Consider the following 25,230-nt stretch of genomic DNA (forward strand, 5'->3'; position numbering starts at 1 on the left):
TTCCTTCTATGAACTGTAACTCAGTAAAATCTTTGAAATTGTTGATTGTTGCATCTATATTTTTGCTCAGTATATTTAGAAATCAAACCAGAAATGGATTGAAACATGCTCTCAGTGCAAGAGAACTGTTTGGTTTGCCTCAATCCAAAAACTGAATACAGCGTTTGATTGAATTGTGTGGTGTCGTGAAACAGAACGAGCCAGGGAAAGACATATGGACGAAAGCTATATAGAGTAGTTAAGAAAAGTGTTTTTTGGTGCTTGACACGCATTCCTGGCCTTCTGTTTCCTGTGAGAGGCTGTATGTGTGTGTGTGTGTGTGTGTGTGTGTGTGTGTGTGTGAACGTGCCTCGCTCGCGTCTCGGGGTCTGATTAATTACAGTGATCCTCAGAGGAGTGGGGGGGTGACATATGTTCCCGCGCCGCACCGCTCCTCTCCTCTGTGAGAGCTTGGAGGTGTGTGAGAGGTGTGTGTGTGGAGGGGGGGGGGGGGGGTACTACAGGGTTATCCTGGCACAGACCGGGCACCAGATGTCAGAGCAGATCCAGGACCAAGGCTCTGGCTCGAAGGACCGACCAACCAACACTTTTTGCGCTAAAAATCCGGTTGGAGCTCCCGAAATAGACTCCCTTAGGATCTGACTGGGCTCAAACTTCCCCACAGATCACGGCTACCGACAGCCGGAAATCTCTACTCGTGTTCTTTTGTGATCGCCAAAATAGTTTCCATTTGCTGCTTTCCGGAAGCTTTTTTTTTTTTTTTTTTGGTGCGATGCTGAACATAACATACCACTCTGGGGTACTGATCTGAAGATATGTATTCCTGATCTGAAACAACAACCACAGAAGCCAGCAGCTGTTATTCATCCTCATAACGACCAGAGGGAGCCCGATTTGCGTCTCCTTTAAAAACTGAAATGAAAAGGCTGCATCGAACATTGCACCACAACTCAAAGACTCTCAAGACTCTCGTTCAATTTGCGTTTAAAAAGAACAATGATCCACCATCTCTATTCGAACAGTAAATCTGACAGCTATAAATACCGACGCTCTCGAAAACACTTTTCATTTGGTTTGCGTTTCAATTTCCGTAAGTGCGTTAGGCAGAGGCCCTGCACACTGGCTTGCCACCCAAGGAGTCATTTGTTTACGTGTTCCCTGCAGAACAAGTGAGACAAACACGTAGGTCTGGTCATGTGTGGCTGTGGTTTTGGGGCCAATGTCCCCAATTCCCACGCAGGATAATGCCATCTATTGTTTCACACACTTTCCCCTACTTTCTCTACATTAAAAAGATTGCTTGGCGGAGCTGGCCTTACTGTTAACGATTTTTTTTTAAATGGCTGATGTTATTAGACAGATTAGGCACATTCTGCAGCAGATTAGACTGCTTGGCCCACTTTGGCAACGGGAATAATCGGGTGTACCTCTCACTGTGCTCCGCCAACGGCATCACGCTTCTGGGATGAAAGTTTCTAAAAATAGCTTTTGGCCATTTTTGACAGCCTGTTTGTGTGATATCAAGAAGTCCGTTTCTTCCCCTTGTTCTTTCTTTTAAGAAGTCAAGAGGGACATGCAACATTTATAGTTTATTTTTAGTTGGAGGGACAGTGTGACAGTTTCACAGAACATTACAAATATGACTAGGCTATATAGCAAATGTACTAATAGGACTATAAAATACTACTAATATCACAAAGTCACTGTCTTCCAAGTACATGCTGTGCTCTGTGGCTTATATAGGCTGCAATAAACCTTACGGAGTGAGAGTACTTATGCCAGAGATGTGGAAGGACAGTTGGCCTAGGAGTAGTTGACTCACCCCCAAATACACATCAGCAGTAATTATTCACTTACTAGACGCTTGGGGGATATGAAGCGCTCTAGCGTAGAGACAACTAGTGTAGAGACAACTAACAATGTCAGCAAGACAAAAGGAGTAAATCGAGGGCCGAGCCGTGCTACCCACACACTCACACTGACACACACAAAACACACGTGCATATTGACGCAACACACACACATATATTCCCTCGGACACTCTTCACATACGCTGCTGTTCAGCATCTATCCTGATTGCCTAGTCACTTTTACCCCTACCTACATGTACATATTACCTCAACGACCCCATGCACATTGACTTGGTATCGGTACTCGTTGTATTTAGCCTCGGTATTGATATTCTATTGTGCGTTACCATTTCCTTACTTTTGAACTCTGCATTGATGGGAAAGGGCTCCTAAGTAAGCATTTCATGGTAAAAATCTACACCTGTTGTATTCAGCATGTGACGAATAAAATTGGATTTGGATGATTTTGAACGGATCATCACACTCCCCCAACAACCTCCCAGTCATGTGGATTACCGACAACACTGTCATGCTATTTACACATCAGAGAAAACTGACAAACCCTTCACGGGGGGTAAAGATTGCAGTAAAGATAGTTGTCTACGGTCTAATCGAATAACCTACAGTATCTAAATCGCTGTGGTCTGACACAAACATTATACAGTAATTGGTAGTTGAGCAGAAGAGGAGATAGCAATGGCGTGCTTGGTTGAGTTTCAGTTGAGAGAGGGGATCCACGCCATGTTGACCTGGCCACAAGGCGACCATTAAAAGAAGCAGCTATCTCTTCCTCGAGTGCACATTTACCAGGCAGACAGGGGCCTGAGGTTGAAGTGAGGCAAGTGATTGTCGAGAAAGACAGGCAGTGTGACTCACCCGGCTATAAAAAGAGAATTGGGGCCCAGCTCAAGTGATCAAGAGAGAGAAAGAGGAGAGAGATAAGGAGAAGTACAGAGAGAGAGAGAGAAGTTCAGAGACAAATAGGAGAGAAAAAGAGCGAGAAAGAGATCAAAATAAAAGAGAAAGAGAGAAGGAGAAAGATAAGGACAGAGAGAAGGACAGAGACAAAGAGAAGGACAGAGATTGACAGAGAGAAGGACAGAGAAAGACAGGAGAGGGAGAAAGATGAGAGAAAGAGCGAGAAAGAGGAGGAAAGAAGGAGAGAGAGCGAACGAAAGAAGAGGAGAGAGAGAGCGAGAGGAGAGAGAGCGAGAGGAGAGAGAGCGAGAGGAGAGAGAGAGAGCGAGAGGAGAGAGAGAGCGAAAAAGGAGAAAGAAAGAGAGAGAGCGAGAGAGGGGAGTATAGAGAAAGAAGGAGAGAGTGAGAAAGGAAGAGAGAAAAAGAGGAGGAGAGAAACAGAAGGAGAGAGTGAGAAAGAAAGGAGAGAGAGAAAAACAGAGAGAGAAGGACACAGAGAGAAGGATAGGGAGAGAAAGAGGAAAGAGGGGAGAGAGAGAAAGAGGAGGAGAAAGAAAGAAAGAAAGAACAAAAGAAGAGAAAGAGAGAACGAAAGAAGAGGAGAGCGAGATGAGAGAGAGAGCGCGAGGAGAGAGAGAGCGAAAAAGGAGAAAGAAAGAAAGAAAGAAAGAGAGAGAGGAGTATAGAGAAACAGAAGGAGAGAGTGAGAAAGGAGGAGATAAAAAAAGAGGAGGAGAGAAACAGGAGAGAGTGAGAAAGAAAGGAGGAGAGAGAGAAAAACAGAGAGAGAAGGACAGAGAGTGAAAGAGGACAGAGAGCGAAAGAGGAAAGAAGGAGAGAGAAAGATGAGGAGAGAGGAAGAGAAAATAAAGAAAAGGAGGGAATATAGAGAAAGAGGTGGAGAGCGAGAGAGCGAAAGAGCGAGACAAAGAGGGGGAGAGAGCGAAAGAGGCGGAGCGAGAGAAAAAGGAGAAAGAGGAGAGAGAGAGGGAAAGAAAGAGGAGAGAGAGAGAGGGAAAGAAAGAGGAGAGAGAGAGAGGGAAAGAAAGAGAGAGGGGGAAAGAAAGAGGAGAGAGAGAGGGAAAGAAAGAGAGAGGGGGAAAGAAAGAGGAGAGAGAGAGGGAAAGAAAGAGGAGAGAGAGAGAGGGAAAGAAAGAGGAGAGAGAGAGAGGGAAAGAAAGAGGAGAGAGAGAGAGGGAAAGAAAGAGGAGAGAGAGAGAGAGAGGGAAAGAAATGGGAGAGAGAGAGAGAGAGAGGGAAAGAAAGGGGAGAGAGAGAGAGAGAGGGAAAGAAAGAGGAGAGAGGGAAAGAAAGAGGAGAGAGAGAGAGGGAAAGAATGAGGAGAGAGAGAGGGAAAGAAAGAGGAGAGAGAGATGGAAAGAAAGAGGAGAGAGAGATGGAAAGAAAGAGGAGAGAGAGATGGAAAGAAAGAGGAGAGAGAGGGAAAGAAAGAGGAGAGAGGTAAAGAGGAGAGAGGGATAGAGGAGAGAGGGATAGAAAGAGGAGAGAGAGAGAGAAAGTGGAGAGAGAGAGAGAGAGAAGAGAGTGGAGAGAAAGTGGAGAGAAAGAGGAGAGAGAGAGAAAGTGGAGAGAGAGAGAAAGTGGAGAGAGAGAGAGAGAGAGAGTGGAGAGAGAGAGAGAGAGAGAGGGAGAGAGAGAGAGAGAGAGAGAGAGAAAGAGGAGGATTGAGAAAGAGGAGGAGAGAGAGAGGAAGAAAGAGAAAAAGACGAGAGAGAACAGAGAGAAAAGGACAGAGAGAGAGGACAGAGACAAATAGGAGAGAAAAATAGAAGGACGGAGAGAAAAGATAAGGAAAAAGAGAGAAAGAGAGAGGGGAGAACGAAAGAGGAGAGAGAGCGAAAGAGGAGAGAGCGAGAGAAAGAGGAGCGAAAGAGGAGAGAGAGCAAGAGAAAGAGGAGAGTTAAAGAAGAGAGAAAGAAGGAAAGAAAGAGAAACAGGAGAGAGAGAGAGGGAAGAGGAGAGAAAGAAGGAAACAGACAGCGAGGAAGAGGAGAGAAAGAGCTAGAAGGAGTGAAAAAGAGAAAGAGGAGAGAGAGAGAGAAAGAGGAGGCGAGAAAGAGAAGGAGCGAGAGAAAGCGAAACAGAGAAAGATCTGAGAGACAAGGCAAGAAGGGCATTCTATGCCATCAAAAGGAACATAAATTTCAACATACCAATTAGGATTTGGCTAAAAATACATGAATCAGTCATAGAGCCCATTGCCCTTTATGGTTGTGAGGTCTGGGGTCCGCTCACCAACCAAGACTTCACAAAATGGGACAAACACCAAATTGAGACTCTGCACGCAGAATTCTGCAAAAATATCCTCAGTGTACAACGTAGAACACCAAATAATGCATGCAGAGCAGAATTAGGCCGATACCCACTAATTATCAAAATCCAGAAAAGAGCCGTTAAATTCTATAACCACCTAAAAGGAAGCGATTCCCAAACCTTCCATAACAAAGCCATAACCTACAGAGAGATGAACCTGGAGAAGAGTCCCCTAAGCAAGCTGGTCCTGGGGCTCTGTTCACAAACACAAACACACCCTACAGAGCCCCAGGACAGCAGCACAATTAGACCCAACCAAATCATGAGAAAACAAAAAGATAATTACTTGACACATTGGAAAGAATTAACAAAAACACAGAGCAAACTAGAATGCTATTTGGCCCTAAACAGAGAGTACACAGCGGCAGAATACCTGACCACTGTGACTGACCCAAAATTAAGGAAAGCTTTGACTATGTACAGACTCAGTGAGCATAGCCTTGCTATCGAGAAAGGCCGCCGTAGGCAGACATGGCTCTCAAGAGAAAGCAGGCTATGTGCTCACTGCCCACAAAATGAGGTGGAAACGGAGCTGCACTTCCTAACCTCCTGTCCAATGTATGAACATATTAGAGAGACATATTTCCCTCAGATTACACAGATCCACAAAGAATTCGAAAACAAATCCAATTTTGATAAACTCCCATATCTTTTGGGTGAAATTCCACAGTGTGCCATCACAGCAGCAAGATTTGTGACCTGTTGCCACGAGAAAAGGGCAACCAGTGAAGAACAAACACCATTGTAAATACAACCCATATTTATGCTTATTTATTTTATCTTGTGTCCTTTAACCAGTTGTACATTGTTAAAACACTGTATATATACAATATGACATTTGTAATGTCTTTATTGTTTTGAAACTTCTGTATGTGTAATGCTTACTGTTAATTTTTGTTTATTTCACTTTTGTATAATATCTACCTCACTTACTTTGGCAATGTTACCACGTTTCCCATGCCAATAAAGCTCCTTGAATTGAATTGAAAGACAAGAGAGAGAAGGACCGAGAGAGAGAAAAGAAAGAGGAGTGAGAGAAAGAGAAAATGATAACGTAGGAGTAAGAGGAGTGAGGAGTGAGAAAAAGAAAGAAAGAGAGAAAGAGGAGAGATTCATTTTTATTGTTTATTTCACTTTTGTATACTATCTACCTCACTTGCTTTGGCCATGTTAACATGTTTCCCATGCCAATAAAGCCCCTTGAATTGAAAAGAGAGAGAGAGAGAGAGGACAGAGAGAGAGAGAGGACAGAGAGAGAGAGAGGACAGAGAGAGAGAGAGGACAGAGAGAGAGAGAGGACAGACAGACAGACAGACAGACAGACAGACAGACAGACAGACAGACAGACAGACAGACAGACAGACAGACAGACAGACAGACAGACAGACAGACAGACAGACAGACAGACAGAGAGAAAGAACAGAGAGAACCGAGAGAACAGAGAGAACAGAGAGAACAGAGAGAGAGAGAGAGAGAGAGAAGTTCCAATTTGAGAAAAAATGAACTCCTTCAAATATTGAAATGTACATGGTTTTTAGAGTGAAATACATCGGGGGAAAAGCTAAAGGAAACTGCAAGACTGTATAGAAGACAAAACAACAAACAAAGAAGATAGGCTTTTGAAGAAAAAAAATCATTAAATTGTACAGTTATCTTTGTTTGTTGTTTACCAGTTGCTAAGCAGTTGCCAGGGACTCTCCTGGAAGAAGCTAGCAAGCTAACAAAGAATATCTAGTTAACAGAAGAAAAGAAAGACAAAATAAGACAAAATAAGGACAGAAGATAAAGGACATCAACGTAAAACAGTCCTCTAAAGACACAAGAGACAATAATACAAGAAACAAGGCTTCTATTGCAGCCATCATCAGCAGCGTTGCTATGGAGATCGTTTACCCACCAGACATCCAAACAGAGAAAGCGAAGAAAAGTTTCAAAGGTTTGTTGATGGGACAGAACCACGAGTTTGCAGATCTTACCAGTTGCAAAACAAAGCAAGTGTAATATTTAATACCAAACGAGGGCACATCTGGAAAAGGGTTATTGGCAACCATTTCCCTTTCTCAAAAAAGAGAGGCATCAGTCAAGGATGTCAGATCAGCATTTTTGAAGAAGCTGACCAGAGCAACATGTATCAAACAGTGAACTTATATAATAATGGAATTGTATTGATACAAGGTAATGATTCAAGCCTCCAGGCTTTTGAGAATAGGTTAGACTGACGGATGCCACCCGTTAGATTCCGGGTTCGACCATATTAATGACCTAAGGCTCGTATTTCTGTGTGTTATTATGTTATAACTAAGTCTATGATTTGATAGAGCAGTCTTACTGAGCGGTGGTAGGCACCAGCAGTCTCATAAGCATTCATTCAAACAGCACTTTCGTGCGTTTTGCCAGCAGCTCTTCGTTGTGCGTCAAGCATTGCGCTGTTTATGACTTCAAGCCTACCAACTCCTGAGATTAGACTGGTGTAACGATGTGATGTGAAATGGCTAACTAGTTAGCGGGGTGTGAGCTAATAGCGTTTCAAACGTCACTCGCTCTGAGACTTGGTGTAGTTGTTCCCCTTGCTCTGCAAGGGTAACGCTGCTTCGAGGGTGGCTGTTGTCGTTGTGTTCCTGGTTCGAGCCAAGGGAGGAGCGAGGAGAGGGACGGAAGCTATACTGTTACACTGGCAATACTAAAGTGCCTATAAGAACATCCAATAGTCAAAGGTATATGAAATACAAATGGTATAGAGAGAAATAGTCCTATAATAACTACAACCTAAAACTTCTTACCTGGGAATATTGAAGACTCATGTTAAAAGGAACCACCAGCTTTCATATGTTCTCATGTTCTGAGCAAGGAACTGAAACGTTAGCTTTCTTACATGGCAAATATTGAACTTTTGTTTTTGCATTATTTAAACCAAATTGAACATGTTTCATTATTTATTTGAGGCTAAATTTATTTTATTGATGTATTATATTAAGTTAAAATAAGTGTTCATTCAGTATTGTTGTAATTGTCATTATTACAAATACAAAAAAACAAAAAAAATCGGTATTTGGCATTTTTTTTGGGGTCCTCCAATAATCGGTATCGGTGTTGAAAAATCATAATCGGTCGACCTCCAGACCAGACACAGCACTACTAGATCCAGCCCATCACAAAACAGTACTACTGGACCTGGGCCATCACAACACAGCACTGACCACTACTCTAGGGTCGGGCAGAACACCGTCCTTCAGAGAAGTACACCACATGATGCAGTCCACACCATGTATCATTCAGATCATCAGCATACATATGCTGAGGTAACCTCTGGCAAAAGACACCTAGAACAATCAGACATAGGGGAGGTGCGCCAACTACTGCATCTAATATACAGACTACTGGGCTAGACCGACCCTTTAAAACACACGGTTGCAGATCGCATTGAACTTATTTATTTGTGCAAGCTTATTCCATTATTATTAATCTGTTTACAACTATTCTTTATTATGTTGGCACTGGTATTATAATAATTATATGTAATGGTGTATAAGTGTGTGTGTACAGTTGAAGTCGGAAGTTCACATACACCTTAGCCAAATACATTTAAACTCAGGTTTTTCACAATTCCTGACATTTAATCCTAGTACAATTTCCCTGTCTTAGGTCAGTTAGGATCACCACTTTATTTTTAAGAATGTGAAATGTCAGAATAATAGTAGAGAGAATGATTTATTTCAGCTTTCATTTCTTTCATCACATTCCCAGTGGGTCAGAAGTTTATATACACTCAAGTAGTATTTCGTAGCATTGCCTTTAAATGGTTTAACTTGGGTCAAACACTTCTATAGCCTTCCACAAGCTTCCCACAATAAGATGGATGTATTTTGGCCCATTCCTCCTGACAGAGCTGGTGTAACTGAGTCAGGTTTGTAGGCCTCCTTGCTCCCACACGCTTTTTCAGTTCTGCCCACAAATTTTCTATAGGATTGAGGTCAGGGCTTTGTGATGGCCACTCCAATACCTTGACTTTGTTGTCCTACACAACTGAAAGTATGCTTGGGGTCATTGTCTATTTGGAAGAGCCATTTGCGACCAAGCTTTAACTTCCTGACTGACGTCTTGAGATGTAGCTTCAAAATATCCACAATTTTCTTCCTCGTGATGCCATCGATTTTGTGAAGTACACCAGTCCCTCCTGCAGTAAAGCACCCCCCCAATATGATGCTGCCACCCCCCTGCTTCATGGTTGGGATGGTGTGCGTTGGCTTGCAAGCCTCCCCTTTTTCCCTCCAAACATAATGATGGTCATTATGGCCAAACAGTTCTATTTTTGTTTCATCAGACCAGAGGACATTTCTCCAAAAAGTATGATCTTTGTCCCCATGCGCAGTTGCAAACCGTAGTCTGGCTTTTTTATGGTGGTTTTGGAACAGTGGCTTCTTCCTTGCTGGGCGGCCTTTCAGGTTATGTCGATTTAGGACTTGTTTTACTGTGGATATAGATACTTTTGTACCTGTTTCCTCCAGCATCGTCACAAGGTCCTTTGCTGTTGTTCTGGGATTGATTTGCTCTTTTCCCACCAAAGTACGTTCATCTCTAGGAGACAGAACGCTCAGTCTCCTTCCTGAGCAATATGACAGACTTGGAGGTCTACAATTTGGTTTTCTGAGGTCTTGGATGATTTCTTTTGATTTTCCCATGATGTCAAGCAAAGAGGCACTGAGGTTGAAGGTAGGCCTTGAAATACATCCACAGGTACACCTCCAATTGACTCAAATTATGTCAATTAGCCTATCAGAAACTTCTAAAGCCATGACATCATTTTATGGAATTTTCCAAGCTGTTTAAAGGCACAGTCAACTTAGTGTGTGTAAACTTCTGACCCACTGGAATCGTGATTCAGTGAATTACAAGTGAAATAAACTGTCTGTAAAAAATTGTTGGAAAAAATACTTGTGTCATGCACAATGTAGATGGCCTAACTGACTTGCCAAGACTACAGTTAAAAAGATATTTGTAGAAAGGTTGAAAAACGAGTTTTAATGACTCCAACGTAAGTGTATGTAAACTTACGACTTCAACTGTATATATACACTGCTCAAAAAAATAAAGGGAACACTAAAATAACACATCCTAGATCTGAATGAATGAAATATTCTTATTAAATACTTTTTTCTTTACATAGTTGAATGTGCTGACAACAAAATCATACAAAAATTATCAATGGAAATCAAATGTATCAACCCATGGAGGTCTGGATTTGGAGTCACACTCAAAATTAAAGTGGAAAACCACACTACAGATTGATCCAACTTTGATGTAATGTCCTTAAAACAAGTCAAAATGACGCTCAGTAGTGTGTATGGCCTCCACGTGCCTGTATGACCTCCCTACAATGCCTGGGCATGCTCCTGATGAGGTGGCGGATGGTCTCCTGAGGGATCTCCTCCCAGACCTGGACTAAAGCATCCGCCAACTCCTGGACAGTCTGTGGTGCAACGTGGCGTTGGTGGATGGAGCGAGACCTGATGATTCAATGCCTTCCTCTTGCAGGAACTGCTGACACACTCCAGCCACAAGAGGTCTAGCATTGTCTTGCATTAGGAGGAACCCAGGGCCAACCGCACCAGCATATGGTCTCACAAGGGGTCTGAGGATCTCATCTCGGTACCTAATGGCAGTCAGGCTACATGGAGGGTTGTGCAGCCCCCCAAAGAAATGCCACCCCACACCATGACTGACCCACTGCCAAACCGGTCATGCTGGAGGATGTTGCAGGCAGCAGAACGTTCTCCACGGCGTCTGTCACATGTGCTCAGTGTGAACCTGCTTTCATCTGTGAAGAGCACAGGGCGCCAGTGGCGAATTTGCCAATCTTGGTGTTCTCTGGCAAATGCCAAACGTTCTGCACGGTGTTGGGCTGTAAGCACAACCCCCACCTGTGGATGTCGGGCCCTCATACACCCCTCATGGAGTCTGTTTCTGACCGTTTGAGCAGACACATGCACATTTGTGGCCTGCTGGAGGTCATTTTGCAGGGCTCTGGCAGTGCTCCTCCTGCTCCTCCTTGCACAAAGGCGGAGGTAGCGTCCTGCTGCTGGGTTGTTGCCCTCCTACGGCCTCCTCCACGTCTCCTGATGTACTGGCCTGTCTCCTGGTAGCACCTCCATGCTCTGGACACTACGCTGACAGACACAGCAAACCTTCTTGCCACAGCTCGCATTGATGTCCCATCCTGGATGAGCTGCACTACCTGAGCCACTTGTGTGGGTTGTAGACTCCTTCTCATGCTACCACTAGAGTGAAAGCACCGCCAGCATTCAAAAGTGACCAAAACATCAGCCAGGAAGCATAGGAACTGAGAAGTGGTCTGTGGTCACCACCTGCAGAACCACTCCTTTATTGGGGGTGTCTTGCTAATTGCCTATAATTTCCACCTGTTGTCTATTCCATTTGCACAACAACATGTGAAATTTATTGTCAATCAGTGTTGCTTCCTAAGCGGAAAGTTTGATTTCACAGAAGTGTGATTGATATATATTAATATATTGTTTTTTTCAATGCAAATGAGATCATTAACTCTCAGCTCTTGGTATATCCAGTGCTTATACTCTTCACATTTTGGTTATAAAACAACAAATCCAGAATTGATTAAAATCATCAAGGGACAGGACATCATAATCCTACTGGAAACATGGTGTCGTGGAGACATAGATACTCAGTGTCCCTCAGGCTATAGAGAAAGTTAACTACCATCAATCAAACATAAAAATGTTAAACGGGGCCGAGCCTCAGGTGGAATCACCATTTAGCATAAGCAGGACTTAGCACTGAATGAAATTAAGAAAAAAAAGGTACTAACCACATTTGGCTAAAACTTAACAAAGGTACAATCTATTGTGACAATGGATGTATACATATGTGCAGCTTATGCTCCTACTTCAGATTCATCATATTATGATGATCAGTTTTTTGACAATCTCCATACAGAAATCATTCAATTTCAACCAGAGGGTAAAATACTTCTTGGTGGAGATTTCAATGCAAGAACAGGTTCTGAGCCTGACTACACTGATTCGGGATGTAACCACCACATATTTGGACACCCCTCAGTGTACAGTATTATAAATAATAGAAACAGTCCTGACCAAATAATGAACAAAAATGGAAAGGAGTTAGTGCATCTCTGTCGAGCCTTAGGCCTGTACATGCTTAATGGTAGACTCAGAGGGGACTCTTTAGGTCGGTTTACTTACTGCTCAGCTCTCGAGTATGACATCAATGACACTGACCCCTCCTCTATTAGTGCATTTCACTGTCAGACCACAGACCCCATTGTCAGATCACAGTCAGATCAACGTGTTTCTGAAGAAATTAACCTGCAACATTCATAAAAATAAAAAAAACAGCCCTTAACTCTACATCATAAACCAATCATACAGATGGGCTCCAAACAGTGCAGAGGGATTCATTGAAACCTTGAACTCAAATGAAATGATGAACTCTATACAGTTCTTCAATAACTCACAATACCAAAACAATAAAGGTGTTAATTCAGCTACTCAAAACATCAGTTGCATATTCGAAAAAGCAGCATCGAAAGCAAATTTGAAAAAAACAAAGAAATGCAACATCAGAAACAAAAAAACTAAATGTTTCTGAAAAATGTGAAAACACCTATGACAAATGTCAAACGAAAAACATAAGCAGCAAAATAACCCAGAGCTATGCTATGAATAATTTGAAACTCTGAAACAGTATAAACATACACTGAAACGCAAGAAATTGAATTATACCAACAAGACACTTGATGAAATTGAAAACGCAATCGACCAAAATCAGTTCTGGGACATGTGGAACAATTTAAGCATGACAAAGCAACAAGAATTAGCCATACAAGACGAAGGAATTTGGAAAATTTATTTTGATAACCTATACAAAAACATCCCAGAAAAAGACTTACAACAGAACCAATTATAAATGCAAGAAAAATTGAACATCATTGAATCAGTCATTAAAAACAACCAAAATCCATTAGATTACCCAATAACCCAACAAGACCTAAATGAAAAACTAAAATCTATAAAATCAAAGAAGGCTTGTGGTCTAGATAACATCAGAAATGAAATGCTGAAAAACAGCACACCTGAGTTGCAAAATGCTGTGCTTAAACTGTTCAACATGGTATTAACTTCTGTCTGATTTCCTGATGTCTGGAACCAGGGGCTCATCTAATCTATCCACACAAGTGGAGACACATCAGACCCCAATAATTACAGGGGAATTTGCGTAAGCAGGAACTTGGAAAAGGTTTTTTGTAGCATTTTGAATTTCTTCAAGAAAAGAATGTAACAAGTAAATGTCAAATTGGCTTCCTCCCCAACCGTCGCACTACTGAGCATATTAATAAACACGTCCTACAAAAAAAAGAGGGCAAAATCTTTGCTTGCTTTATTGACTTTATTTGATTCTATTTGGCACGAAGGGCTATTCTACAAAATTCTACAAAGTGGGCTTGGTGGTAAAGGTGTATGACTTAACAAAATGTATGCACACAGAAAACAAGTGTGCAATAAAAATCAAAAACCAAAGAACAGAATTATTTTCACCATGTCGAGGTGTGAGACAAGGCTGCAGTTTGAGTCCAAATCTTTTCAACATTTATATCAATGAATTAGCAGACATGTTGGACCAATCTCCAGCCCCAGGACTCACACTATTTGACACAGAGGTAAAATACCTGCTATATGCTGATGACTTTGTACTTCTATCACCAACCAAAGAAGGTCTTCAACAGAACCTTAATATTCTAGAGCAATACTGCCATAATTGGGCCCTGGCAGAAAAAATGTATCAATCATGATTTTTTTTTTTTTTAAGATGTCAGAAACAAATATAAATTCACCCCTGAACACCACCATAATCGAACACACACAAAAAAATTATCGTACCTTGGTCTGACCAGATCTGCATCAGGAAACTTTAATATGGCAGTGAATGCACTCAAAGAAAAAGCCTGCAGAGCATTGTGTGCATAAAAATGAAAATATTCAATATCAACATCCCAATTAGAATTCGGACCAAAATATTTGACAGTGGAATCCTACCAATAGCTCTTTAGGGAAGTGAAGTTTGGGGGCCACTCAATAAACTGGACTTTAATATGAGGGACAAACATCCAATTGAAGCCCGTACATGCAGAATTCTGTCTGAAGATTCTACAAGTCTAGAGAAATACACCAACTAATGCATGTAGTGCAGAATTGGGCCGCTTTCCAGTAATAATGAAGATACAGAAAAGATCATCAAAATGTTGGCTACATCTGAATTCAAGTAAAATTCAAGTCTGCAATTTAAAGCACTTCAAAACCAAGAGCTGAGCCCAGAAATGAGCCCTCTCAGTCAGCTGGTGTTGGACCTAACAAACCAAGCTGACAACAGCACTGTTTCAAAAGAAAGAATACCAAAAAGAAAATCATGAACCAATGAAAAGGACTCATATTTACACATTTGGAAAAACTAAACAAAATCCCAAAGCTGACTAAATTGCCATTTGACCCAAAACAGAGAATATGAATTGGCTGATTATCTCTACTCTGTCAGAGATACGAAGCAGAGGCAGATCCTTACCAAGTACAGGCTGAGTGACCACCAATTGGCAATAGACACCGGCAGACATAAAAAGACATGGCTACCCAAAGAGAGAGCGAGAGAAAGAGGAAGTGAGAGAGAGGGAGAGAAAGAGGAGGAGAGAGCGAGAGGAAGAGAGAAAGGAGGAGAGAGGAAGAGAGAAATAGAAAGAAAGGAGGAGAGAAAAAGAGAGAAAGAGAGGAAGAGAGAAAGAGGGAGAGAAAGAGAGAGAGGGGAAGTGAGGGAGAGAGTGAGGAAGTGCGAGAGAGAGAAAGAGGAGGAGAGAGAGAGAGAAAGAGGAGGAGAGAGCGAGAGAGGGAGAAAGATGGAGAGAGCGAGAGAGGGAGAAAGATGGAGAGAGCGAGAGAGGGAGAAAGATGGAGAGAGCGAGAGAAAGATGGAGAGAGGGAGAGGAGAGAGAGAAAGAGTGTGAGAAAGAGAGAGGAAGAGAGAGGAATAGAGAGAGAGAAGGAGAGAAAGAGAGAGAGAGAGTGAGAAAGAGGAGAGACTAAGAAAGAGGAGGAGAGAGCGAGAGGGAGAAAGATGGAGAGAGTGAGAGGGAGAGAAAGAGGAGGAGAGAGGAAGAGAGAAATAGAAAGAAAGGAGGAGAGAGGAAGAGAGACAGAGGGAGAAAGAGAGGGAGAGAAAGAGAGAGAGAGAGAGAGAGAGAGAGGGAGAAAGAGCGCAAAGGAGAAAGAAAAGGAGAGCGAGAGAGAAGGAGAGAGCGAGAGGGAGAAAGATGGAGAGAGTGAGAGAGGGAGAAAGATGGAGAGAGGAGGAGGAGAGAGGCAGCTAGAAATAGAAAGAAAGGAGGAGAGAGGAAGAGAGACAGAGGGAGAAAGAGAGGGAGAGAGAGAGAGAGAGAGAGAGAGAGAGAGAGGAGAGAGCGCGAGAAAGAGCGCAAAGGAGAAAGAAAAGGAGAGCGAGAGAGAAGGAGAGAGAGAAAGAGAGAGTGAGAAAGAGAGGAAGAGGAGGAGAGAGGAAGAGAGACAGAGAAAGAGGAGGAGAGGAAGAGAGGGAGAGAGAAGGAGAGAGGAAGAGAGGAAGAGAGAGAAGGAGAGAAAGAGTAGGAGAGGGAGAGAGGAAGAGAGAGAAGGAGAGAGGAAGAGGGAAAGAGAAAGGAGGAGCGAGGAAGAGAGAGAAGGAGAGAGGAAGACAGAAAGAGAGCGAGAAAGAGGAGGAGAAAGAGGAGGAGAGAGAGAGGAGAGAGAGAGAGAAAGGGGAGGAGAGAGAGAGAAGGAGAGAGGAAAAGAGATAAGGAGAAAGGAAGAGAGAAAGAGAGCGAGAGGGAGAGACAGAAGGAGAGAGGAAGAGGAGGAAGAGAGACAGAGAAAGAAAGGAGAGGAAGAGAGAAAGAGAGGAGGAGAGAAAGAGGGAGAGAAAGAGAGAGAGAGAGAGAGAGAGAGAGGGAGAGAGAGAGTGAGAAAGAGGAGAGACTGAGAAAGAGGAGGAGAGAGCGAGAGGAAGAAAGATGGAGAGAGTGAGAGAGGGAGAAAGATGGAAAGAGGGAGAGCGCAAGGGAGAAAGAAAAGGAGAGAGAGAGAAAGAGAGTGAGAAAGAGAGTGAGAAAGAGAGGAAGAGGAGGAGAGAGGAAGAGATACAGAGAAAGAAAGAGGAGGAGAGGGAGAGAGGGAGAGAGAAGGAGAGAGGAAGAGAGAGAAGAAGAGAAAGAGTAGGAGAGGGAGAGAGGAAGAGAGAGAAGGAGAGAGGAAGAGAGAAAGAGAAAGGAGGAGTGAGGAAGGGAGAGAAGGAGAGAGAAAGAGAGCGAGAGGGAGAGACAGAAGGAGAGAGGAAGAGGAGGAGAGAGAAAGAGAGACAGAGAAAGAAAGAGGAGGAAGAGAGAAAATGAGAGAGGAGGAGAAACAGGAGGAGAGAGAGGAGGAGAGAGAGAAAGGGGAGGAGAGAGAGAAAGAGTAGGAGAGTGAGAGAGGAAGAGAGAGAAGGAGAGAGGAAGAGAGAAAGAAAAGGCGAGAGGAGGGAGAGAGAGAGAGAGAAAAGAGAGGAAAGAGAAAGAGGCGAGAGAAAGGGAATTGAATTGAGAAAGAACGAGAAAGAGAGAGAGGAGGAGAGAGAGAGAAGGAGAGGGAGAGAGAGAAGGAGAGAAAGAGAAGGAGAAAGAGGTGAGAGAGAAAGAAAGAGGAGGAAAGAGAAAGAGGTGAGAGAGGAGTGAGAGAGAGAAGGAGTGAGAGAGAGAAGGAGCGAGAGAGAGAAGGAGCGAGAGAGAAAGAGAAAGAAAGAGAAAGAGGTGAGAGAGAGGAGAGAGAGAAGGAGCGAGAGAGAGAAGGAGCGAGAGAGAAAGAGAGAGAGGTGAGAGAGAAAGAAAGAGGAGGAAAGAGAAAGAGGTGAGAGAGAGGAGTGAGAGAGAGAAGGAGCGAGAGAGAAAAGGAGCGAGAGAGAAGGAGCGAGAGAGAGAGAAAGAAAGAGGTGAGAGAGAGAAAGAGAAAAAATAGAGAGCGAAAGAGGAGAGGAGAGAAAAAAAGAAAGGAGGAAAGAGAAAGAGCTGAGAGCGAGAGAGAAGGAGAGAGTGAGAGAGAAGGAGAGAGCAAAGGAGAGAAAGAGCGAAAGAGAAGGAGAGAGGTGAGAGAGAGACAAGGAGAGAGAGAGAGAAGGAGAGAGAAGGAGAAAGATAAGGAAAGAGGAGGAAAGAGAAAGAGGTGAGAGAGAGATGGAGAGAAAGAGAAAGAAAGAGAGAGAGATGTGAGAGAGAGAGAGAGAGAGAGAGAGAGAGAAGAGAAAGAAAGAGGAGGAGGAAAGGTAAAGAGGCGATTCAGCGTTATCAATGAGGAGATGTCTCTCCAGATAAGGGCTGCTCAGCTCATCCTGGCACCCATGTTCGTTTGGGGCTTCCTTTAATCACAAACTGCCATTGCAGAAGCCATTTCAGGTGATACCTACCCAATACCCAGGTAAAGCTCTGTGCTAAGGAGCTCTTTTATTGCACAAGTATATTACAGGCTCATTGCTGCCTCACATATATTTGTCCAAAGCCATTTATTCATCCAGAAACTCTGTGAAGGATAGGGATGGTGACGATGACTATGTGACACTGAGTGTTGGTGACACTTCAGCGCCCCGGGACTCCCGGGCGCTAGTGTATTGTGATAGAGTGGCAGAGTGCAACCTTTAAAGGCCAACTATTGGGGCAGAACAGCAGCAATCCTAATGACTCAGACTATGTGCTGATTCCCTCCCCCTTGTCCACACTCCCTTGTCCACACACGCCTAGTTAAACCAGCACTGGCTGTGCTTCTAACACTTTATCAATTCAAATCAACAGATGAATAATGATATGCTACTTCTTACTTCCATGCGTTTCCCTACGTGATCTGAATACAACGATCTATTTAGGCTGTAGGCTCACAGAAGCCTATAGGGGACTTACTCCTTCCTGTATGATGTACTGGTAGTGGAAATGGAAGATCATCTGCTGCCACCAGCTGGTCAACATGATTTTTACATCACATTTAATTATTCATCTTCGATTATTTGAGGCGTGCGTGTGTGTGGAGCAAAAAGAACCTTTCGGAAAGAGTCTAAAAAGTGAGTGTCTGCCTGTGTGCCCGTCTGCTTGTGTGTGCGTCTTCCTGTACATGCGTGCTTGTTTGAGTGCAGATGTGTGTGTGCTTACCTCTCATAGATGGTCTTCAGGGGGACTTGGTCTGAGATGCCGTCGGTCTCCTCCAGGAAGAGGATGAGCCAGGAGGTCCTGTAGGGCCACTCCTCCGTCAGGTTGATCCACGACGCCAGACGGTCCCAGTTAAAGATGATCTGATTGGCCCTCAGCAGACGTCCTGGAAATATGGACCAATGAGAAGTGACGTTTGGTATGTTGGTTGAAACGCCTACTACTCCAATTCCGATAATAAGTGCCATGCTGGGAGTAGTCGACTCTCCTCCTTGGGTGATATAAAGGTCATCTAATAGGTGAGGTGTTACCTGTGACAGAGACAATGTTCAGGAGCCTCCTCATGGTCTGGGGGCTGATGTCACTGAACCAGTCCTCGGTGACCAGCAGCTTGGTCAGGTCAAAGGACATCTGTCTGGTAACCGTCCTCTGCATCTGCCTCCTGCGGTACGTGTCCTACACACACACACACACACACACACACACACACACACACACACACACACACACACACACACACACACACACAATACCTCATGTTTATACTTGGATTAGCCCTTGGTCTTTCCACAAACCAGTCAGTACGTCATTTTTGCTTCGGTCACTCGTTTTGCCCATTCTAACGTTCAATCGAACAGTAACTGAATGCCTCGATGCCTGTCTGCCTGTTTTATATAGCAAGCCACGGCCACATGACTCACTGTCTGCAGGAGCGAACCATTTTTGTGAACGGGGTGGTATAGCTAATAAACTGGCCACAGAGAGTATATTACGTGTTTGCTTCACACATTCAAATGATAGTACAGCAAGCACTGGCCTCGTTAAACCTGTCCTGTGTTCTACAGTTCACATGACCTCGTTAAACCTGTCCTGTGTTCTACAGTTCACATGACCTCGTTAAACCTGTCCTGTGTTCTACAGTTCACATGACCTCGTTAAACCTGTCCTGTGTTCTACAGTTCACATGACCTCGTTAAACCTGTCCTGTGTTCTACAGTTCACATGACCTCGTTAAACCTGTCCTGTGTTCTCTACAGTTCACATGGCCTCGTTAAACCTGTCCTGTGTTCTACAGTTCACATGACCTCGTTAAACCTGTCCTGTGTTCTACAGTTCACATGACCTCGTTAAACCTGTCCTGTGTTCTACAGTTCACATGACCTCGTTAAACCTGTCCTGTGTTCTACAGTTCACATGACCTCGTTAAACCTGTCCTGTGTTCTACAGTTCACATGACCGCGTGACAGTTCTGTGGCAGTCTCATGATGACATCACCCCGTGGCGTGCCGTCCACCTCGCGACAAGCGGCTCCCTGGGTGCGTGCCCTCTCGTCCCGGAGTCCCGTCTCTTCCTCCTCCCATCCTCGTTTTCCCAACACCCATCCCATACCCACCAACACACAAGCAGCTCTGTTACTGGGCCCAATTAACAGACTGGAGATCTCAGTTGAGCTCGACAGGGAATGGGCCAGGGCTGGACGCACGGATATACACTGTGCGCTACCAAGACAGAGGCATCAGCTGTCCACAGTCACTGTCCTTACACAGCTGGGTCAAAGTTTGATATTCAGATTCCCTGTTACAATAGCCACCGCCACTCTTCCTGGGTTCCACACAGGGTTGTGTGTGTGTCTCAAACAAAGACTGAACTGTGTATTGAGACTACATCTCACCTCTTTTCTGGATTGCCTGCGAGTCCAGAATGATTGGAATGCTGTCTGGAGGACCACAATAGGTGCTGCTTGCCGAACGGTGCAGCAATGCTGTATATAGGAGAGCGTTCGTCAGGCCACAAGCACTCAGAACGCCACCACCAGCCACCAAGCGGACTGTGATGTGGACTTAATGCCTGCCTTGTGACAACCTCACTGGTAGGGAGAGAGCGTATAGCCAGTATTGGCTCAGTAAGGAGGTGATTGGGTCTCCTTTGATCCTTACGTAGATGCATTGGACATGCTCAAAGAGTGAAATATGATCGGTGAAAGTTGATCGTTGTTTTATTGACTGTATAACCAGACCATCAGGAGAAATTGTTGAACTCTGACTGTTGAAAAGCTGCTGTAAGAGTTGGGATATTTCCTCCAAACAAGCAAACTTACTTGGAGCTGACATCAGCCCAGAGCACGGCGCCAAATACTGTTTACAAGCCTGAGCTCGCCTGGCCTGCCTCCCTCACTTCCCCTCCCCTGCCATCTTGGAAGGCTAAAGATCCACAACTCCGCAATTAAGTAGCCGAGAGACAGAGAGCTTTTTCTCTCCTTCCATCCTTCTTAGCTCCACTTGTAAAGAGACCCACTCACTGCCTTCTTGGCAGCCAAGAAACCGCCAGAGAGGGCAAACAAAAAGAAGTGGGCGCCAAAATAAAAAAAGGGACCCAAGGAAAATAAAGACACACAAAAAAAACAGGCAAATAAATCAGACGCCCAAACAAACAAACAGATAAACAAACAAAACGGGGTCCTCGCAGGGGGAAGCAGGCAGGGCCACTTAGCCTCCCGCCAGCAGCCACCGATTGCCAGCGTTTTGTCACTGGGACACACTGCTGCTCCTCCCTGTCATTAGGCAGTGTGGCATCGCAGCAGGAAGGATAAACAGACATTACATCAATTACCAGGCAGAGACTCCTCGGCGATGGAGACAGGCTCTTTTGCTCCCGACCTCCTCCACCCCTCTCCACTATGTTCACCGCAAGGCGAGAGGAAGCTAGCTACACCCCCGGGCCTGTGGGTTTAAGTGCATTATCTCACCCTTTCTATGTTAGTCTTCTCTAGCTGTGTCTATGGGAAAAGAAGCAGAAAAACCACTTCAGGGGCAACATTTTGATGCGTTTGTTGTACTTTCATTGCCCGCACAGGCGCCCAATCTCCTTATGTTCCTTGTTGTATCACTTGTCTTTGTGCCAGAACTCTGCCGGTCTACAGGACCTCTGCAGGTAGATCTATGGCCCAGCCTGGGCATGGAGAGGGTTGGCCGGCTGAATGAGTTTACCCTGCGGTTGAGGGCCGTCTTGCTGCCAAACTTGGCCTGATCCCCCAGACTGTTGGAGGACAGGTTCCTGTCCATCTCCTCGTGCCATCCTGTGAAGAGAGGAGTGGAAAAGGAGAGATAAAACGAGAGACAGTAACACCAGGGACGTCTCATCACAACATCTAATGTAAAGAAGCAACCTATTCACGATAGATTATTACCATTTCCTACAGCAAGTCAGAATGCGCGAGTGTGTGTGTGTGTGTGTGTGTGTGTGTGTGTGTGTGTGCGTGTCTACTCTATGCCTATGTCAGTGTTTCCTAATCCTGGTCATGTTTGTGTGACACACGCCGTGCATATGTCTTGCGTACCCTCAGGGTTGGTCAGGTCTCCGTTGGAGGTGGGGGCGGCCGTGCACAGCTTCCTGGTCGTGCTTAGCCCCCGGCTGTTGAGGAAAACAGGCAGGTGGACGATGTTCCTCATGTAGTCGTGGCCGTTGATGTTGGAGTCCCTGAGCACGCTGTTCAGGTTCTGGTTGATGGCCTTGATGATGATGTGGGGGTCGCTGGCAAAGATGGAGATGAAGGGGCCTTTGGAGAACAGCACCCTCACCTGGTGGAGGAGGGTAATAGGAGGAGGATTTAGACCTGGGTTCATCCACTACTGCTCATCCGTAGTGAGCGTATTGGAATGATAAAAGCCTGAAATCATTTGAGGGTGAACCTTGTGTCAGATTCATAGTGTGGTCATACACACACAACTGGGGAACAGAAAACTTGACATCAACTTGTTAATATCTGTAAACTGTGGCTATAATTTGTAGTATCTCTTGTTGTCTCTCTAAATCAGGGTTATTCAACCGGGGTCTGCGGCCCTCTGACATAGGCCTTGAAAAAGCACCCACAAATATGCAGTGCATTCAGAATGAATTCAGACCCGTTGACTTTTTCCACATTTTGTTACATTTTGTTACGCTACAGCCTTATTCTAAAATATATTTTTCCCCCTCGTCAATCTACACACAATTACCCCATAATGAAAAGGTAAAGTAGGGTTTTTGAAAAATGTTCAAATACATTAAGTGTCAAAAAATGAAGTATCACATTTACATACAATACCAGTCAAAAGTTGACACACCTACTCAACAAGGTTTTTTAATAAAAAATTAAAAAAATATTTTCTACATTGTAGAATAATAGTGAAGACATCAAAAATATGAAACACATACGGAATCATGTAGTAACCAAAAAAGTGTTAAACAAATGTAAACATATTTTAGATTCTTCAAAGTAGCCACCCTTTCTTTGCCTTGATGACAGTTTTGCACACTCTTGCTATTCTCTCCACCAGCTTCACCTGGAATGCTTTTCCAACAGTCTTGAAGGAGTTCCCACATATGCTGAGCACATGTTGGCTGCTTTTCCTTCACGCTGCGGTCCAACTCATCCCAAACCATCTCAAATTGGGTTGAGGTCAGGTGATTGTGGAGGCCAGCTGATGCAGCACTCCATCAATCTCCTTGATCAAATAGCCCTTACACAGCCTGGAGGTGTGTTTTGGGTAATTGTCCTGTTGAAAACCAAAGTATTGTCCCACTAAGCGCAAACCAGATGGGATTGCGAAGCGCCGCAGAATGCTGTGGTAGCCATGCTGGTTAAGTGTGCCTTGAATTCTAAATAAATAACAGTGTCACCGGAAAAGCACCCCCACACCATCACACCTCCATGCTTCATGGTGGGAACCACACATGCAGAGATCATCCGATCATCCGTTCACCTACTCTGAGTCTCACATAGACACGGAAGATGGAACCAAAAATATCCAATTTGGACTCATCAGACCAAAGGACAGATTTCTACCGGTCTAATGTCCATTGCTCGTGTTTTCTTGGCCCGAGCAAGTCTCTTCTTATTATTGTTGTCCTTTAGAAGTGGTTTCTTTGCAGCAATTTGACCACAATGGCCTGATTCACGCAGTCTCCTCTGAACAGTTGACGTTGAGATGTGTCTGTTACTTGAACTCCGTGAAGCATTTATTTGGGCTGCAATTTCTGAGGTGCAGTTAAATCTAATGAACTTATCCTCTTTATTGGGCTACAATCTGAGATGCAAGCAGTTATTCTAATAAACTTATCCTCCACAGCAGAGGTAACTTTAGGTCTTCCTTCCTGTGGCGGTCCTCATGAGAGCCAGCTTCATCATAGCGCTTGATGGTTTTTGCGACTGCACTTGAAGAAACTTTCAAAGTTCTTGATATTTTCCATCGACTGGCCATCATGTCCTAAAGTAAAGTAATGGACAGTCATTTCTCTTTGCTTATTTGAGCTGTTCTTGCCATAATATGGTCTTGGTATTTTATATTCTGTATACCACCCCTAACCTGTCACAACACAACTGATTGGCTCAAATGCATTAAGGAAAGGAATTTGACAAATGAACAAGGCACACCTGTTAATTGAAATGCATTCCAGGCGACTACTTCATGAAGCTGGATGAGAGAATGCCAAGCGTGTGCAAAGCTGTCATCAAGGCAAAGGGTGGCTACTTTGAAGAATCCAAAATCAAAAATATATTTAGATTTATTTAACACATTTTTGGTTACTACTTGATTCCATATGTTATTTCATAGTTGATGTCTTCACTAATATTCTACAATGTAGAAAATAATCAAATAAAACATCTGGAATGAGTAGGTGTCCCCAAACTTTTGACTGGTACTTTTGACTTTTGGCAGCGATTACAGCCTTCTTGGGAACGATGCTACAATCGTGGCACACCCGTATTTGGGGAGTTTCTCCCATTCTTCTCTGCAGATCCTCTCAAACTCTGTCAGGTTGGTTCGGGAGCGTTGCTGCACAGCTATTTTCAGGACTCTCCAGAGATGTTCGATCAGGTTCAAGTCTGGGCTCTGGCTGGGCCACTCAAGAACATTCAGAGATGTGCCCCACAGCCACTCGTGCATTGTCTTGGCTGTCTGCTCAGGGTCATTGACCTGTTGGAAGGTGAACCGTTCCCCCAGTCTGAGGTCTTGAGTGCTTTGGAGCAGGTTTTCATCAAGGATCTCTTTGTACTTTACTCCGTTCATCTTTTCCTCGATCCTGACTAGTCTCCCAATCCCTGCCGCTGAAAAACATCCCCACAGCATGATGCTGCCACCACGTTCCACCGTAGTGATGGTGCCAGGTTTCTTCCAGACGTGATGCTTGGCATTCAGGCCAAAGAGTCTTTAGGTGCCTTTTGGCAAACTCCAAGCGGGCAGCGGGTTCCAAACTTCTTCCATTTAAGAATGATGGAAGCCACTGTGTTCTTGGGGACCATCAAAACTGCAGAAATGCTTTGGTACCCTTCCCCAGATCTGTGCCTCGACACAATCATGTCTCGGAGCTCCACGGACAATTCCTTCGACCTCATGGCTTGGTTTTAACTCTGACATGCACTGTCAACTGCAGGACCTTATATAAAACAGGTGTGTGTCTTTCCAAAATCATGTCCAATCAATTACATTTACCACAGGTGGACTCCAATCAAGTTGTAGAAACATCTCAAGGATGGTCAATGGAAACAGGATGCACCTGAGCTCAATTTCGAGTCTCTTAGCAAAGGGTCTGAAGGCTTATGAAAATAAGGTATCCGCTTTTTTTTATTTTTATACATTTGCAAAAATGTCAAAACCTGTTTTTGCTTTGTCATTATGGGTTATTGTGTGTAGAGTGATAAGGAAAAATACAATTTCATCCATTTTACAATAAGGCTGTAACGGAAACAAAATGTGGAAAAAGTCAAGCGGTCTGAATACTTTTCAAATGCACTGTAGCTCTTAATAGTTTGCATTAAAAGCTATAGTGCCGCAGGCTGCTGGTAAGCTTTCTTGACTGGGAAATTAAGTTTTGGCTAACACATGGCTAACCACTGTTTAACCAGCTAAGCAG

The 25,230-nt window shown here is 44.1% G+C and overlaps 1 protein-coding gene across 3 annotated transcripts in view; it reads right to left on the reverse strand.

The window, feature by feature from the left end:
- kidins220a (kinase D-interacting substrate 220a) overlaps window positions 1–25,230 on the reverse strand; it is a 76,922-nt gene that overhangs the window by 30,822 nt on the left and 20,870 nt on the right. For all 3 annotated transcript variants that reach the window (XM_029675055.2, XM_029675056.2, XM_029675054.2), the window contains exons 20-23: window positions 21,674–21,914; window positions 21,324–21,412; window positions 18,648–18,792; window positions 18,340–18,502 (exon numbers count right to left, since the gene is read on the reverse strand). In XM_029675055.2, the coding sequence (XP_029530915.1) occupies window positions 18,340–18,502; window positions 18,648–18,792; window positions 21,324–21,412; window positions 21,674–21,914 (638 nt within the window). The remainder of the gene's footprint in view (window positions 1–18,339; window positions 18,503–18,647; window positions 18,793–21,323; window positions 21,413–21,673; window positions 21,915–25,230) is intronic.

This window comes from Oncorhynchus nerka, linkage group LG12, assembly GCF_034236695.1.
Source record: "Oncorhynchus nerka isolate Pitt River linkage group LG12, Oner_Uvic_2.0, whole genome shotgun sequence".
Lineage (NCBI taxonomy): Eukaryota > Metazoa > Chordata > Actinopteri > Salmoniformes > Salmonidae > Oncorhynchus > Oncorhynchus nerka.